General features: G+C 30.2%; 3 protein-coding genes and 1 pseudogene across 3 annotated transcripts; all 4 read right to left on the reverse strand.

Moving 5' to 3' along the window:
- Positions 1-2202: 2202 nt before the first annotated feature.
- On the reverse strand, positions 2203-4806 carry LOC114936515 (4-vinylanisole receptor-like; annotated as a pseudogene).
- Positions 4807-5795: 989 nt separating this feature from the next.
- Positions 5796-8361, reverse strand: LOC146720007 (odorant receptor 4-like). Its single transcript, XM_085489289.1, has 6 exons — positions 7946-8361; positions 7227-7572; positions 6779-7009; positions 6499-6612; positions 6202-6370; positions 5796-5875 (listed from the first exon to the last, which is right to left on the reverse strand). Exons 1-6 carry the CDS (start codon positions 8197-8199, stop codon positions 5796-5798), a joined length of 1194 nt encoding a protein of 397 aa, XP_085345415.1. The 5' UTR covers positions 8200-8361.
- Positions 8362-8854: 493 nt separating this feature from the next.
- Positions 8855-11658, reverse strand: LOC114930067 (odorant receptor 4-like). Its single transcript, XM_029301811.2, has 6 exons — positions 11160-11658; positions 10451-10796; positions 9814-10047; positions 9543-9656; positions 9261-9416; positions 8855-9062 (listed from the first exon to the last, which is right to left on the reverse strand). Exons 1-6 carry the CDS (start codon positions 11414-11416, stop codon positions 9012-9014), a joined length of 1158 nt encoding a protein of 385 aa, XP_029157644.2. The 5' UTR covers positions 11417-11658; the 3' UTR covers positions 8855-9011.
- A 2594-nt stretch (positions 11659-14252) lies between these two features.
- On the reverse strand, positions 14253-16868 carry LOC114935175 (odorant receptor 4-like). The gene is made up of 6 exons (XM_029307907.2): positions 16501-16868; positions 15771-16113; positions 15093-15329; positions 14826-14939; positions 14552-14707; positions 14253-14355 (listed from the first exon to the last, which is right to left on the reverse strand). The coding sequence occupies exons 1-6, from the start codon at positions 16755-16757 to the stop codon at positions 14305-14307; spliced, it is 1158 nt and encodes a 385-aa protein (XP_029163740.2). The 5' UTR covers positions 16758-16868; the 3' UTR covers positions 14253-14304.
- Positions 16869-17532: the final 664 nt, after the last annotated feature.

Here is a 17532-nt window from a genome sequence, read left to right on the forward strand (position 1 = left end):
TATACTAAACAATATTACTCACTGCTATAATAAAAAAGCAAATGCAACAAATCATCACTATATTTGACATACGATATATGTATAGAGACATGTAGAGAGACATTCGAAATTTTCCGAAAAATTGATGGTTTTTTTCTGCTTTTGAATAATTTTTTGTTATTGTGATGATGATTGATTTGTTCTTGCAAAACGCAAAGTGCATCAATAATCACAGAATATCGATACCGGTTGCATTGTCTTTTCGTGAAGTCGACTAAATATTCGCGAATGCTAAAGAAAAAAGAAACGAAAAAAACCGAGAAATAATATTATCGAAGGGAATCGAAATCTGATAATATAAATATCTGGTTTCAATTTCTATATCTATTAAAGTGATTGCAAAACGCATACAACGATTAGTTGCTACGCCGACTAATCCCACGATTATCATTCAAATCATGCGCAACCTCGCGAGTATATCTGTTTGTGTATTATTATCGTAACTTATCAAAGTCAATAATAGAACGTTTGTTGTACCAGCCTAACAGGCTTCAAATGCAAGAATTGTGGGATTACAATATTAATCTATATATGCGTTGCGTGTTTATGCGGAAAAGCAATTATAATTTGGTACTCAGAAGGATACTTTTAGTCATTTAATCGATGACATCGAATCGGTCAAGAAGATACAACATGCAGAAATCGTGAAAAATAATGATCGAGACGATTAGATATTTCATCTTTCTTCAATGTCTTGCGTTTATATTAGTACATAATTGTTCCAATTTTCAGTCATTATCGTCAGGATTTGGATCAAATTATTTGCAAATAATTTTATATTAATCAATTATAAATTAATTTAGATTTTTGGGAAGAATACACGGTGTGTTCTAACTAGATGCCATAAAGGAATATAAATTTCACTGTAAGTTTAAGCGTACTTCGTCGAATAATTTTTTACTTTTTGTTGCATTTATAATGTACCACATACAAATGCGCTTAAAAATATAAAAATAAATAAACTCTGATTAACTATATTTTTCGAGACAAACAATTTTTCGAAAAATATAGAACTTGCGTAACTTTGAAAGTGTTTAAAACATTATTAAGCAGATGCAACCAACCAATCGAAATTTCTCATTAATTATTTTCATATTGCGTGTATATATCGCGCACGTAGTAATGACTTTTCGCAAGTTGCATGAAGAGGGAAGATAGGTGGTTATTTTTTCTTCTCTCGACCGCAGAAAATGCAACCGTAAATTGTTTTTTAAATATGCAATAATTCGTGGCATGATGTGCACCTGACATACAGTCGTTTCAGCGATTATTCGCGACTTATTTATTTTACTTACTGCTAATTTATTCAAAACACGAGTTTGACGTGTGCCAGAAAGCTGCATAAGCAGTCCACCAAATTGAAAAAATTTTCAAAATTTTAGTGCGTTGAGATATACAAGTAATGACAGAATCCGATGATTGCTATTGTAACGATCCAAAACCACCTGTTAATTAAATTATTCTATCTACTTCTGTGTGTAACTATACACCGCACCAGGACATAAACTCTACGTGGCTAATTGTACTTTTACAAGTCATAGTCTTATATTTCTCTCTGCGTTCGTTTCAATTGCATTAGAATATGTGTTTTTCGATGATAGCACAATGTATATAATTGAATATCTGTGTGAAAATTGGATGACCCTGAAAGATGCACCCTCGGAAAATCGATGGGAGTTGCTTATAAAATATTTTTAATATGCGTGCAAGCATCTGATACAACCGTCATGTTTCTCTTGCATATGGAAAAAAACAAAATATGTAAAAGATATTTTTTATCTACTTTGGAAATTTATAATGTACCCCGTAATATACTTGTGAAGTGTATGTTGAATACGTAATGATACGTGCGGAGGAAATTGTATTTCTTCCCACATCAGAGAACGTTCTAATCTTCGATTTTTCTCTATTGTGACCAGCTTCTTTTGTAGAAATTGTTAATCGACAGAGAAAAATAAATGTCATTTCGAAAACAACGTAAATAACAAATTGTAGAATTTAAGATGTATTGTTTTACATTACCATAGTTTAATTTGTTATAATTTTGTATGTTATTCTGTCAATTATTTTTTTCTCAAAAGAAAAACAAAAATATATTTGAATTAATAAACACAATGTTACATACGTGCTGACTTAACTAGTGAACACATATTTATATATCATCTATACATGCGTATGACTATTGATGAAAAGCTGAGGTGAATACGATGTTCGTTGCATCGCCAACATCATTGACAAATAAGATCCTGAAACATTCATAATCTATAACAATATTATTTATATTATTTATATTAGAAGTTAATATTTTCATAGATGAAATAATAGCAAGAAACGCGCAAAGATGAAATGTTTCATTGAAAATCAATTTGAAGACAAACAAACAAGTTTAATTGTGTATATAAAATAAATTTCAGCCGTAAAACCATCGACAAAAATTATTATTTTTCATAAAATCTTACGCTTGTAAAAGATACGAAGGAGAGCTCTATTATGGTGCCAGCTTTAAGTGTTAATTGTTTCTGCGATCTCAATATTATAAATAATAAAACACGATTATCTTTAGGTCTCAAGGTGTACCACGGACAATTATACGTTGCAAATCCGATTGCTTTACTCTGCAAAATAAATATATTCCTAACATTATGTTTCTTCATCTTATATTTTATATACAAAACACAAAAAATTATCTAATATAATTTTAATTGCTTATTTTCTAATTAATCTCACAAAAACCTTGTTGCTTAAATATTCTCCAGCGTAGCAATATATAAACGCTTCCAGATTTGTAGTTGTGAAAAATAAAAGACATTTTATAATTAGGTTGACGGCATCAGGAAAGTCAATTGTCTGAAATAATGAAGAAGATAATAATGACGATGTAATAGTAACAATATATGCATATTGTTTTATATAATAATTAATGATTAGAACACAATTTTTATGAGAGATTTATATTTTGTGATAGATTCTTTCTCTGTAATATTTGATTAATTCACTCACGGTTATAATGATAAAACCTAACATACAAATTGATAGTGTATTCGCTGCAAATAAGATCAAAGAGATGTATATATACAGAGCCTCAATATTTTCTGAAAATTTGATAATTTTTTGATGCTTTCGAATGATTTTATTTATTGCCGTTACAATTGATTCTTCTTTATTTCTAATCTCGCTGATTGTAAACTTCGATAACCAGCTTTGCAAAATCTCGATTTGTCCTCCTACATGAAAGACCTAAATGGAAATTCACAATTTTAATTTAGAGTAATCTTTATCCACGAAGAATTCTTTATAATCATATATAAAAATTAAAATTAATAAATGTTTTATATTTGAGCATTTATTTCGAAAGAAATATCTTTAGCTTCTAAATTTGATGTGCAAAAATTAATTTGCGATTTATATCTGCGCAATTATATAGCGTACAAAGATTCGATGAGATGTCACAATTTTCTGAATTATGCTTCTTCCATGTATTAAAATATAATTTGGATATTCTTTTATTTATATATCTCACATTATATATTTTACATTATATTAAAATTTAATTATTCAAAAGTTCAATTATTATTATTATTATTATTTTATTATGATTATTATTTTATTATTATTTTATTGCCATTAAAATTTTATTATCATTATGATTTTTCCATAATTGTTCATACAGTTGCATCTTACTAATATCAAAATCATGGCGTTCACAAGACCAGATGTCCAGTTAGACATGAACATGTGCAAGAATTCGGCGATTAATACAAATCTGTACATGTTTTGTGTGTTAATGTTGAAAGAAAGTTTCATGTTGTTATGTAAAGCAATTCAGCTGTTTTGGTAACATCGGCATTGGCGAGGATGATTATGGAACAATATAAAATAACACTTAACGAGTTAAGAAGAATTATTATTTTACTGATACGATCCGATATTTTTGCTTATTCCATCGTCACATGCACACCGATATCACTATTAGCGCAATCCTTCCAGTCGTCCGCGATTAATGCCATAATTTCCATAAGTTTTCTGTGGATGATTGCGTTCCTTGATCACGCTGCCGAAGTAAAAATTGCAGATTGTCTCTCTAAAAACTGTCATCTCTAACTTATAAAGAATAGCATCGGCGCTATTTTTCTTGATCAAAATTTTATCAAGAATATTTCTCCAATTTTCTATCGTTCCTTTTTTTTCGAAGCAGCAGTAATGAATCAAATAAAAAGACAATTGCTAAGAGAGATAGTATACCCAATTTTTTGAGTATGATTTTGATTTGATTTGCGGTTATATAATTACTTTATAGTAGAATTAAATCCGTTAAACAGGTAAGCGATGGCAAAGGAAATTATTTTTAATTATTCTTAATAATCTATATAAATTATATACAACACGTACAACACCTATTTGTTTTACTTACTGTTGATTTATCCAAAATAGAATAAGTTTAATGATTACTTTGCCATGCGCCAAAAAGATGCAGAAGCAATCCACCAAGTTGAACAAATACTGGGAACTTAAATGCGTAAAGAAATAGTAGTAATGACTAAGCTACTATGATAAAGTATTGATAAAGCTACTAAAGCAGTCCATCAAATTGAATACGTTTTCATAACGGTAATGTGTGAAGAAATTTAAATAATGGCAGAGTAAAACGATTGTTATTGTAATGAACCAAAATATTCTGCAAAACGTAATACACGATACATCTGGCCAGATACCGAACAAAATGAGCGTAAATTTTGTCATACGATTAATTGTACTTTTACGCATCATAATTTCGTATCTCGCTTGCTTTCGTTCATGATCCAAGTATTTCGTACATTCAAGTATATGCATATATATATATTTTTTTTTGTGTACAAATGAAGTATACCAAGCTGTATGAAGACACTAAAAAAAAATTCGCGGAAAAAAAAGATATAATTTCGTCTAACTGTATATTTGTCGAATGACAGCTCGACGTTGTATCACGAAATATCGGCGTAAAGACTAAAAGATTGTGAGATCAGTAAAAACGGATGCATCCTGATACGAGCGACCAATAGTAGCCGCTCATTAAAAATTTTTATCGCACTGCACACTATAAACGCACACCCGTCGTTGTTTCCCTTATTTCGATAAAAGAAAGAAAAGAAAAGTAAAAAATTATTTTTCTTCTCTTTTTGTGAGTGTCTGTTTCGTGATCGCGAATTGCTTGCCTCGAGTATGCAATAATTTATGCAGGACATAAGCAGTCCGATGTATGTCCGATGGTGAATCACGTCCCGGAGATCTTTGAAAAAGTATCTAGAGGGTGAAAAGATCTCGAAGAGGGAACAGAAAATTAAATTACCACGAAACGTTTATACGTGTATTTCTCCAAGTAACATCGGAAAAACATGCACTATTTGATAAGTAATCAATGACTACAACATCGAGACTGGTAAATAATAACGACAAGCTATTATAAAATGAAACTGAAGTATATGCGTAACATGGGTGGGAAATGACTTAATAAGGTGTTAATATTGGAGAGATATTGATTCAAAATGAATTAATCTTCTTCCATTTTGCTTCTTTTTATTTGTCATTAACTAGAGGTGTATTATATAATATTTAATTTTTTTAAATTAAAATTTAGGATGCTCATCATACTACAATATTTAATTTTTTTATACCATTTAAATTATTCGTATTCTAGTGAATGTATTTGGAAAAATAATCTTTGTATTTTGGAATATGTATTTTTTTTACCTAAGAATAATCATATTACATTTGTTTTATTACAAGTACGACGAAGTGAATACGATATTCATTGCATTGCTAGCAACACTGACAAGTAGGATCCCGAAGCATTCATGATCTATAATAATGTTATTCTTTGCGTTATAAAAGAATATAAATATATCTTTATAAATATAAATTTTTAAATGTTTTAAAATATAATACATAATATGTTTTTACATATACATATATTTTATATTTATATATATATTAATCATATCAATCAATAAGCAATTTCCAAATTTTGCTTGTTCATTAATATAATTAAATTTGTAAAATAAAAAAATTTAAATCGTGTCATAAAAATATGTATATATGTATCAATAAGCCTTTAAAAAATTGTAATCACCGTACATGCTATTAATATGCAAAATTATTTTATGTTAATTATGTTGTTAAACAAACGAATAATTCTTACACTTGCGAAATATTCTAAGGAGAGATTCGTCAATTTTCCAACAGTTAGCATCAGTTGCTTTTGCGATCTTAATATTATAAATAACAAGATTCGAGTTTCTTCAGGTTTTAAGTTGTACCATTTGGTATTATACGCTGCTATTCCGATTGCTTTGCTCTACCAAAAATAATAAAATAAAAACATTTTTATTAACTTATTTGTTATACCCTCATATCATAATTTTGATAATAATATTTTTTTATTATTCTTTTATTAACTTGACAATGTCTTATTTAGCCACTAACCTTGTTGTTCAAATATTCTCCAGCATAACAGAAGATGAAGGATTCGAGGTTCGTTATAACGTAAAATAAGAGGGATCTTATTATATGCTCCGTCGCGTCCGGTGTTCCAATTGCCTGTAATATCAAAAAATGTACCCAAAAGAGTTTAGCAGGCTTGCGAAAAAACTAAGAAAATCGATATATATCATTATCGAAACCAATTAATCGCGTTAGCAAATGCGCAATAACAGCAGCAATTTTATCGACTAGACAGTGTCTTAATTAATGTCTCTTTACTCACGCTTACGATGAGAAATGCCAGAGAGCAAATCATTATCGTGTTCGACGCGAATTGTAGCAGCGTGATGTACGTGTATAGATTCTCAACTTTCTCCGAGAAGTTGATGATCCTCTGATGCTTTTTGATGATTTTATTCGTCATGAATAAAGCTCGTTTCTTTCCGTTCTCATCTGATGCAAAATCCGCCAACCAGCCATGCAGTATATTTATTTGGCCTCCTATGTGTAAGGTCTGAAAATAAAAAAAAATATCCGTGTATATAAAATTTTCTACAATTATTACAATTCACGAAAGCTCTATATTCGAATCCTAGACGGAGAACATAGTAATAAAGTAATACGAGGCGTGAAAGGAATGAAGTTTTGATCAAATTTTTATCAAATTCTGATCTATCGTCAATTTTCTTTTCTATCCTGAAAATTATACATCGTTCGTTTATGTGACGCACCAAAGTTAAGAGCAAAGAGTTTACAGCACCGGAAAGCCAGCTGCACATGACGACGTAGACGAATTGTGCGATCACCACCGTTTTGTACACCTTTTGCGTGTTCACGTCGAAGGGAAGTTGCATCTTGTGAATGTAGGGTGGCTCGGACGTATGATCGGTGATATCGACGTTAGTCAAGATGATGCGTGTTCCGTACGCAACTACGCTTAAGGTGTGCAAGAGGAGGATCGCGTTGGTGATGCGATCCGACAATTTCGCTTTGTCTACTATCTCCCGCATGTCGATTTTACTGTTGGTGCAATCATACCAGTCTTTCGCAATCAACGTCATAGTCTTGATAAATTCCCTGCGGATGTGTCAATTATATCCTATCGATTGCAAAGAGAATCGATTCGAAAAATCTTATAATTAGAGAGCTATGGTCTTTAAACGTTATAACAAGCAACTCTCATGATACAATTCAATATTAAAATTTCAGTTTCTTTTAGCTCTGTTATTTATTTATTTATTTATTTTGTAAAATTAAACAACAACATGTGGTATATGTTTTGTAAAATTAATATCAAACGTAATTATATCCCAAGCGTATATATAATCTAATTGCGGACACAATGCAGGTAATCGGATTAACAAATAAATTATAGATTCTCTTTTGGCAATTGCGTCACCAAACATCAAATTTGGACGTAATTTATTTATATACCGATTGTATTACTTACCGCTGATTCAACCAAAATATAGTAAACTTGATCATCACTTTCGTGTACGCTAGAAAGCTACTTAAACAGTCCATCAATTCGAAAAGATCGTCGGTGTAGAAATGCGTTAGAAAGTATCGGTAATGATAGAATTGCACAATTATTATCGAAATAATCCAAAATATTCTGCAAAGTAGGACGCATGAAATACCTGGCCAAATTCCGAACAAGGTGAAAATGAGTTCTATCGTACGATTGATCGTACTCTTATACATTGTAATTTTTTTTGTTCTTCTCTTTTTATACGAGCGAGTGCGTGAAAATTATACGAATACAACAGTTTTCAGTAAAATAGAAAAAGAATGCACTTTCGAATGTGTATATCTCAACAGGACATATTGAGAGATTACGGAATTATCGCGAATTGTCGCGTTAAGACTGGGCGATCCCGAGAGAGCAATATACGAATATACCCCTGGACAGTTGACCCGATGGAGAATTTCTTCATTAAATATGTTTATCAGATCGCGTGGAGACCACGTAAAATACATTTGTTGTGAGTTCTGAGAATTTTAATCAATAGAAGGGAAATAAACGCGTGTATGTGTGTATACGTGACGAGGGGATCATCGCTTTTCCTTCATTTCCGCAAATTACTGTCTTTAAATATGTAATGAGTCAGGCAGAAAATACGACGGATATATATGTTTGATTGCAAGTCGCGCTCAGTAAGCTTTGGAAACAATATGAAGTTTAAAGAAAAAAAAACGAAAAAGCAAGTTGTGAAATACTGCGAATCTCTTATTATGTAATGCATTATTACATTGGTGATTCGATCTGAGAAAAATTACAATTTTTTTTCTTAAGAAATTGTGGGATTTGAGAAGGTACTATTTTACATTACAATTTTGTGCGCTATAGCATTATATGTTGTTCTGTGAATGATATTTATTTCTCAGAACAAAAATATATATTCCAGAGACAAATAAGCATGAAGTGTTACATATGTGTTGACGTAACTAGTAAACACATATTATCCTGTGTTTCACGACTATTGATTGAAAATGCTTGAGGTGAAAAATGATGATCATTGCATCGCCAACATCACGGATAAGTAGGATCCCGAAGCATTCATGATCTATAACAATTATTTGTATTATGAAATGTTATTTTATAAAATATATTTACAGATTATTAGTAAAAGAAGGGCATAAAAATATTGACTTAAAAAATCAAGTGTGTCAAAACTTGATAATGACAATTCCAATTAATTGCGTATAAATAAATCAGTTGTAGAACTGCCGACAAAAATTATTGAATTTTCATGAAATCTTACGCTTGCAAAGAATACTAAAGAGAGCTCCATCATCTTGCCAGCTGTGAGTATCAACTGTTTCTGCGATCTTAATATGATAAATAACAATATACGACTATCTTTAGGCTTCAAATTATACCACGAGCAATTATACATTGCAAATCCGATAGCTTTGCTCTGCAAAAAGTAATGGCTATATTTTTAACATTTTTATTTTATACTTTTTTATATAAGATTATATGGAAAATATATTATATCATATAATTTTAATTGTCATTTTGTCGTAATTATTATTTCAAAAACCTTATTGCTTAAATATTCTCCAGCATAGCAAAATATAAATGCTTCCAGATTTGTAATTGAGAAAAATAAAAGACATTTTATAATTTGTTCCATACCATCGGGAGTGCCAATTGCCTAATAAATAATTGATTAAATTAAATTAATAAAATAATTAACAAGATATATGTAAAAAATATATACTATTTGCATATTAATTAATAAATCGGAACATAATTAACTGTTATGAGAGATGAAGAATTTTCTTCCTGTAGTATTTAGTTAGTTTACTCACGGTTACGATGAGAAAACCTATCGAACATATCATGGCCATATTTGAAGCAAATACCAACAGAGCGATGTGCGTATATATAATTTCGATGTTTTCTGAAAATTGGATAATTTTTTGATGCTTTCGAATAATTTTGATTGTCCCGGTGATTGATTCTTTCTTATTTTCAATCTCTTTGAATATAAACTGCGAAAACCAACTTTCTAGGATTTCCATTTGGCCTCCTACATGTAAAATCTGAAAACGGCGATACACAATTTTAATTTCAAGAAATCATTATTCACTACAAATTTTTATAATAACGCATAAGAAATTAAATTTGATAAATGCTATATTCGAGCAGTGAAAAAAATTCTCGTATTCCGAATATAATATGCAAAATTTATATCGTGAATTATATTGTGTACAAATTTGACGATATAGACGTATCATTATTTTCCTTAATGAAATTTCTTCCACATTTCTTTACAATATAATTTAGATATTTATTATATATATATATATATATATATATTATATTTATATGTATTAATATTCCACATTATACCAAACAGAACAATTTAATTATTCATTATAAAAATTATGAATTTTGCAATTATATGTTGTTTTTCGTATAGTTACCTATACAGTTGCAACTTACCAATGTCAAAAGCATGGCGTTTGCAAAACCGGCTGCCAAATTACTGAAGATTAGGTGCACAACTTCTGTCAGTAATACAAGTCTATATGTGCGCTGAGTGCTAACGTTGAAAGGAAGTTGCAACTTGTTGACGTAAGGCAATTCAATCGTTTGATCGGTAGCATCTGCATCTTCGAGAACGACTCCCATGGCATATGCAATGATACTTATCACATGAAGAATAAGTATTGTGTTAGTGATACGATCCGATAACTTTGCTTTACGTATCATCACGCGCAAACTTACATCACTATTAGCGCAATCCTTCCAGTCATTCACGATTAACGCCAAAGTTTCCATAAATTTTCTGTGAATAATTGCATTTTCTGATTATGATGTCAGAAGAAATCACAGATAATCTCTCCAAAAACTGTACCATCCCTGACTTATAAAAAATACCGCTTTTTTTTGTACAAATTTCATCATGCATATTTTTACAGTTTTCTATCATTTTTCCCCCGAAACAAAACAGCAATAAATGAATCCATTGTATCATTATAAAGAAAGATAGTCCATTCAATTTTTCTAAATTTGATTTTAATTTACGCTTTTATAATGGGTTTACAGTGTAATTAAATCTATCAAGAAATAAATAAGCGATAAAAAATTATTTCTAATTAATAATCTCATACGAATTGTCTGCTAAATATTACTTATTTATTTTACTTACTGCTGATTTATCCAAAACATAACGAGTTTAATCAATACTTTGACGTGCGCCAGAAAGCTGCATAAGCAATCCACCAAGTTGAAAAAATTCTCGGAATTTAAATGCGTCGAGACATATAAGTAATGACAGAATCCGATGAATGCTAATGTAACTATCCAAAACAGTCTGTTAATTAAAATAATTGATCTTCCTGGCCACACACCGAACCAAGGTAGCATAAACATAATTACAGGGCTAATTGTACTTTTACGAGTCATAATCTTATATTTCTCTTTGTGTTCGCTTCAAGTGCATTAGAAAATATGTAACAAAATCAAATTGAGATAGCAAGAAGCTACTCTGTCGCTCAATATGTCTTTCGATGACAGCACAATGTATATCATTTAATATCTGTGTAAAGACTGACTGGCTCTGAAAGATGCACCCTCGGAAAATTGACGGATAAAAGTTGCTCATTAAATATTTTTGATATGCGTGCAGGCTTGTGTAATACAATATCGTCGTGTTTCTTTGTAATTTTTTGCAGCTAAGGAAAAAAAGAATATGTAAGAGGTATTTTTTTATTACTTTGGTCACTTACATTGTACTTCATAATATTGATGAAGCGCGTACGTTAAATACGTAATGATACGTGCAAAGAGAAATGTGTACTTCTGTGTTATCGACGAAATTAAAAATTAAAAATACACTTTTGTTATGGCATAAGATAAAAAGAATTTCATCTCATTAGTTATGCTACCGCATTAAGACTGTCGATTGCCTGCACTATTGTGCAGAAATGGTGTACGAAGATTTATTTAATATAAACTATACAGCATATTGCATGATATCTGTAATAAAAGGTAACTAAATTTACCAGAATACAATATTTAAATAAATTGAATAACGTTTAATTCTTTTTTAAACGCAATAAAAAAATTTAAAAAAGGATAACATTTAATTATTAGCTTTGCAATTAATTAAACGCAATCACAATAATTCGATATACTCAACAATATTACTCACTGTTATAATAAAAAAGCAAAGGCAACAAATCATCACTATATTTGACATACGATATATGTATAAAGACATTTGAAATGTTTCGAAAAATTGATGGTTTTTTTCTGCTTTTGAATAATTTTTTGTTATTGTGATGATGATTGATTTGTTCTCGTAAAACGCAAAATGCATCAATAATCACAGAATATCGATACCGGCTGCATGTAAGGGTTGAGAATGAAGATTGCATTGTCTTTTCGTGGAATCGACTAAATATTCGCGAATGCTAAAGAAAAAAGAAACAAAACAATCGAGAAATAATATTATCAAAGTGCATCGAAATCTGATAATATGAGTATCTGGTTTTAATTTTTATATCTATTAAAGTGATTGCAAACCGCATACAACGATTAGTTGCTACGCCGACTAATCCCACGATTATCATTCAAATCATGCGCAACCTGACGAGTATATCTGTTTGCGTATTATTATCGTAACTTATCAAAATCAATAATAGAACGTTTGTTGTACCAGCCTAACAGGTTTCAAATGCAAGAATTGTGGGATTACAATATTAATCTATATATTGCGTTGCGTGTTTATGCGGAAGGGCAATTCTAATTTGGTACTCAGAAGGATACTTTTGGTCATTTAATCGATGACATTGAATCGGTCAAGAAGATACAACATGCAAAAATCGTGAAAAATAATCGAGACGATTAGATTTCCTCTTTCTTCAATGTCTTGCGTTTATATTAGTACATAATTGTTCTAATTTTTAGTCATTATCGTTAGGATTTGGATCAATTTTTTTGCAAATAATTTTATGTTAATCGATTATAAATTAATTTAGATTTTTGGGAAGAATACACGGTGTGTTCTAACTAGATGTCATAAAGGAATATAAATTTCACTGTAAGTTTAAGCGTACTTCGTCGAATAATTTTTTACTTATTGTTGCATTTATAATGTACCACATAAAAATGCGCTTAAAAATATAAAAATAAATAAACTCTGATTAACTATATTTTTCGAGACAGACAATTTTATTGCGTGTACATATCGCGCACGTACGTAATGACTTTTCGCAAGTTGCATGAAGAGGGAAGATAGGTGGTCATTTTTTCTTCTTTTGACCGCAGAAAATGCAACCGTAAATTGTTTATTTTAAATATGCAATAATACGTGGCATGATGTGCACCTGACATACAGTCGTTTCAGCGATTATTCGCGATTTATTTATTTTACTTACTGCTAATTTATTCAAAACACGAGTTTGGCGTGTGCCAGAAAGCTGCACAAGCAGTCCGTTAAGTTGAAAAAATTTTCAAAATTTTAGTGCGTTGAGGTATACAAGTAATGACAGAATCCGATGATTGCTATTGTAACGATTCAAAACCACCTGTTAATTAAATTATTCTATCTACTTCTGTGTGTGACTATACACCGCACCAGGACATAAACACTACGTGGTTAATCGTACTTTTACAAGTCATAGTTTTATATTTCTTTCTGCGTTCGTTTTAATTGCATTAGAATATATGTTTTTCGATGATAGCACAATGTATATAATTGAATTTCTGTGTGAAAATTGGATGGCCCGGAAAGATGCACCCTCGGAAAATCGATGGGAGTTGCTCATGAAATATTTTTAATGTGCGTGCAAGCCTCTAATACAACCGTCATGTTTCTCTTGCATATGGAAAAAAACAAAATATGTGAAAGATATTTTTTATCTACTTGGGATATTTATAATGTACCCCGTATAATATACTTGTGAAGTGTATGTTGAATACGTAATGATACGTGCGGAGGAAATTGTATTTTTTTTCACATCAGAGAACGTTCTAATCTTCAATTTTTCTCTATTGTGACTAGCTTCTTTTGTAGAAATTGTTAATCGACAGAGAAAAATAAATGTCATTTCGAAAACAACGTAAATAACAAATTGTAGAATTTAAGATGTATCGTTTTACATTACCATAGTTTAATTTGTTATAATTTTGTACATTATTCTGCCAATTATTCTTTTTTCAAAAAAAAAATATACTTGGAAAAATAAACACAATGTTACATACGTGCTGACTTAACTAGTGAACACATATTTATATATCACCTATACATGCGTATGACTATTGATGAAAAGCTGAGGTGAATACGATGTTCATTGCATCGCCAACAACATTGACAAATAAGATCCTGAAGCATTCATAATCTATAACAATATTATTTATATTATTTACATTAGAAGTTAATATTTTCATAGATGAAATAATAGCAAGAAACGCGCAAAGATGAAATGTTTCATTGAAAATTAATTTGAAGACAAATAAATAAGTTTAATTTTTATATAAAATAAATTTCAGCCGTAAAACCATCGACAAAAATTATTATTTTACATGAAATCTTACGCTTGTAAAAGATACGAAGGAGAGCTCTATTATGGTGCCAGCTGTAAGTGTTAATTGTTTTTGCGATCTCAATATTATAAATAATAATACACGACTATCTTTAGGTCTCAAGGTGTACCACGGAGAATTATACGTTGCCAATCCGATGGCTTTACTCTGCAAAATAAATATATTTTTAACATTATGTTTCTTCACCTTATATTTTATATACAAAACACAAAAAATTATCTAATATAATTTTAATTGCTTATTTTCTAATTAATCTCACAAAAACCTTGTTGCTTAAATATTCTCCAGCGTAGCAATATATAAACGCTTCCAGATTTGTAGTTGTGAAAAATAAAAGACATTTTATAATTAGGTTGACGGCATCAGGAGAGTCAATTGCCTGAAATAATGAAGAAGATAATAATGACGATGTAATAATAACAATATATGCATATTGTTTTATATAATAAATAATGATTGGAACACAATTTTTATGAGAGATTTATATTTTATGATAGATTCTTTGTCTGTAATATATGATTAATTTACTCACGGTTATAATGATAAAACCTAACATACAAATTGATAGTGTATTCGCTGCAAATAAGATCAGAGAGATGTATGTATACAGATCCTCGATATTTTCTGAAAATTTGATAATTTTTTGATGCTTTCGAATGATTTTATTTATTGCCGTTACAATTGATTCTTCTTTATTTCCAATCTCGCTGATTGTAAGCTTCGATAACCAGCTTTGCAAAATCTCGATTTGTCCTCCTACATGAAAGACCTAAAATGAAAATTCACAATTTTAATTTAGAGTAATCTTTATCCACGAAGGATTCTTTATAATCATATATAAAAATTAGAATTAATAAATGTTTTATATTTGAGCATTTATTTCGAAAGAAATATCTTCAGCTTCTAAATATAATGTGCAAAAATTAATTTGCGATTTATATCTGCGCAATTATATAGCGTACAAAGATTCGATGAGATGTCACAATTTTCTGAATTATGCTTCTTCCATGTATTAAAATATAATTTGGATATTCTTTTATATATCTCACATTATATATTCTACATTATATTAAAATTTAATTATTTAAAAGTTCAATTATTATTATTATTATTATTTTATTATGATTATTATTTTATTATTATTCTATTGCCATTAAAATTTTATTATTATTATGATTTTTCCATAATTGTTCATACAGTTGCATCTTACTAATATCAAAATCATGGCGTTCACAAGACCAGATGTCCAGTTAGACATAAACATGTGCAAGAATTCGGCGATTAATACAAATCTGTACATGTTTTGTGTGTTAATGTTGAAAGGAAATTTCATGTTGTTGATGTAAGGCAATTCAGCTGTTTTGGTAACATCGGCATCGGCGAGGATGATTTCGGAACAATATGAAATAACACTTAACGAGTTAAGAAGAATTATTATTTTACTGATACGATCCGATATTTTTGCTTTTTCCATCGTCACATGCACACCGATATCACTATTAGCGCAATCCTTCCAGTCGTCCGCGATTAATGCCATAATTTCCATAAGTTTTCTGTGGATGATTGCGTTCCTTGATCACGCTGCCGAAGTAAAAATTGCAGATTGTCTCTCTAAAAACTGTCATCTCTAACTTATAACAAATAGCATCGGCGCTATTTTTCTTGATCAAAATTTTATCAAGGATATTTCTGCAATTTTCTATCGTTTCTTTTTTTCGAAGCAGCAGTAATGAATCAAATAAAAAGACAATTGCTAAGAGAGATAGTATATCCAATTTTTTGAGTATGATTTTGATTTGATTTGCGGTTATATAATTACTTTATAGTAGAATTAAATCCGTTAAACAGGTAAGCGATGGCAAAGGAAATTATTTTTAATTATTCTCAATAATTTATATAAATTATATACAACAAGTACAACACTTATTTGTTTCACTTACTGTTGATTTATCCAAAATAGAATAAGTTTAATGATTACTTTGCCATGCGCCAAAGATGTGCAGAAGCAATCCACCAAGTTGAAAAAATACTGGGAACTTAAATGCGTAAAGAAATAGTAGTAATGACAGAATTCGATGAATACAGCTGCAAAGATCCAAAACATTCTGATAATTAAAACGATCGATTTGCCTGGCCAGATACCACACAAGGGTAGTGAAAACATGATCATCTGACTAACTGTACTTTTACGAGTCATTGTCTTATATTTTTTCTGCGCTCATTTGTATTCCAAGAGCATTAATAAATGTGTAACAGAACTCTTGAGATAACAGAAGAGCTCTGATAGATTTTCGATGACAGCACAATGTTTATCATTGGACATCTGAGCGAGGACTGGGACGTTTTGCAAGATGCATCCTCGAGCAATCGACCAATGAAAATTGCTCATTAAATATTTTTGATATGCGTGCAGGCCTGTGTAATACAATATCGTCGTGTTTCCTTGTAATTATTTGCAGTTAAGAAAAAAAAGTATATGTGAGAGATATTTTTTACATACTTCGGTGACTTGGACTTCATAGTCGTGAAGCGCGTACTTTAAATACGTAATGATACGTGCAAGAGGGGAAATAGACGTTTCTTCTCACAAAGAAAATGTCTTCGATTTTTTTCCCTCGTGTCCTTCCGCAGATATCTCATCAAAGAAAAAAAAAACGTAATGTTACACGAACCAACAGCAGCATTGTCCATTGATACGTTTTTCATTGATTTTGTTCTTCTTATTATACATTGTTTTTCTTGTATATTTTTTGCGTAACTTTGGAAGATTTTGAAATATTATTAAGAAGATGCAACCAACCAATCGAAATTTCTCATTAATTATTTTCATATTGCGTGTACATATCGCGCACGTACGTAATGATTTTTCGCAAGTTGCATGAAAAGGGAAGATAGGTAGTCATTTTTTCTTCTGTCGACCGCTGGAAATACAACTGTGAATTATTTACTTTAAATATGCAATGGGGTTCGTG

The sequence above is a fragment of the Nylanderia fulva genome, unplaced genomic scaffold (assembly GCF_048542155.1).
Source record: "Nylanderia fulva isolate GAGA-0341 unplaced genomic scaffold, ASM4854215v1 Scaffold8, whole genome shotgun sequence".
Lineage (NCBI taxonomy): Eukaryota > Metazoa > Arthropoda > Insecta > Hymenoptera > Formicidae > Nylanderia > Nylanderia fulva.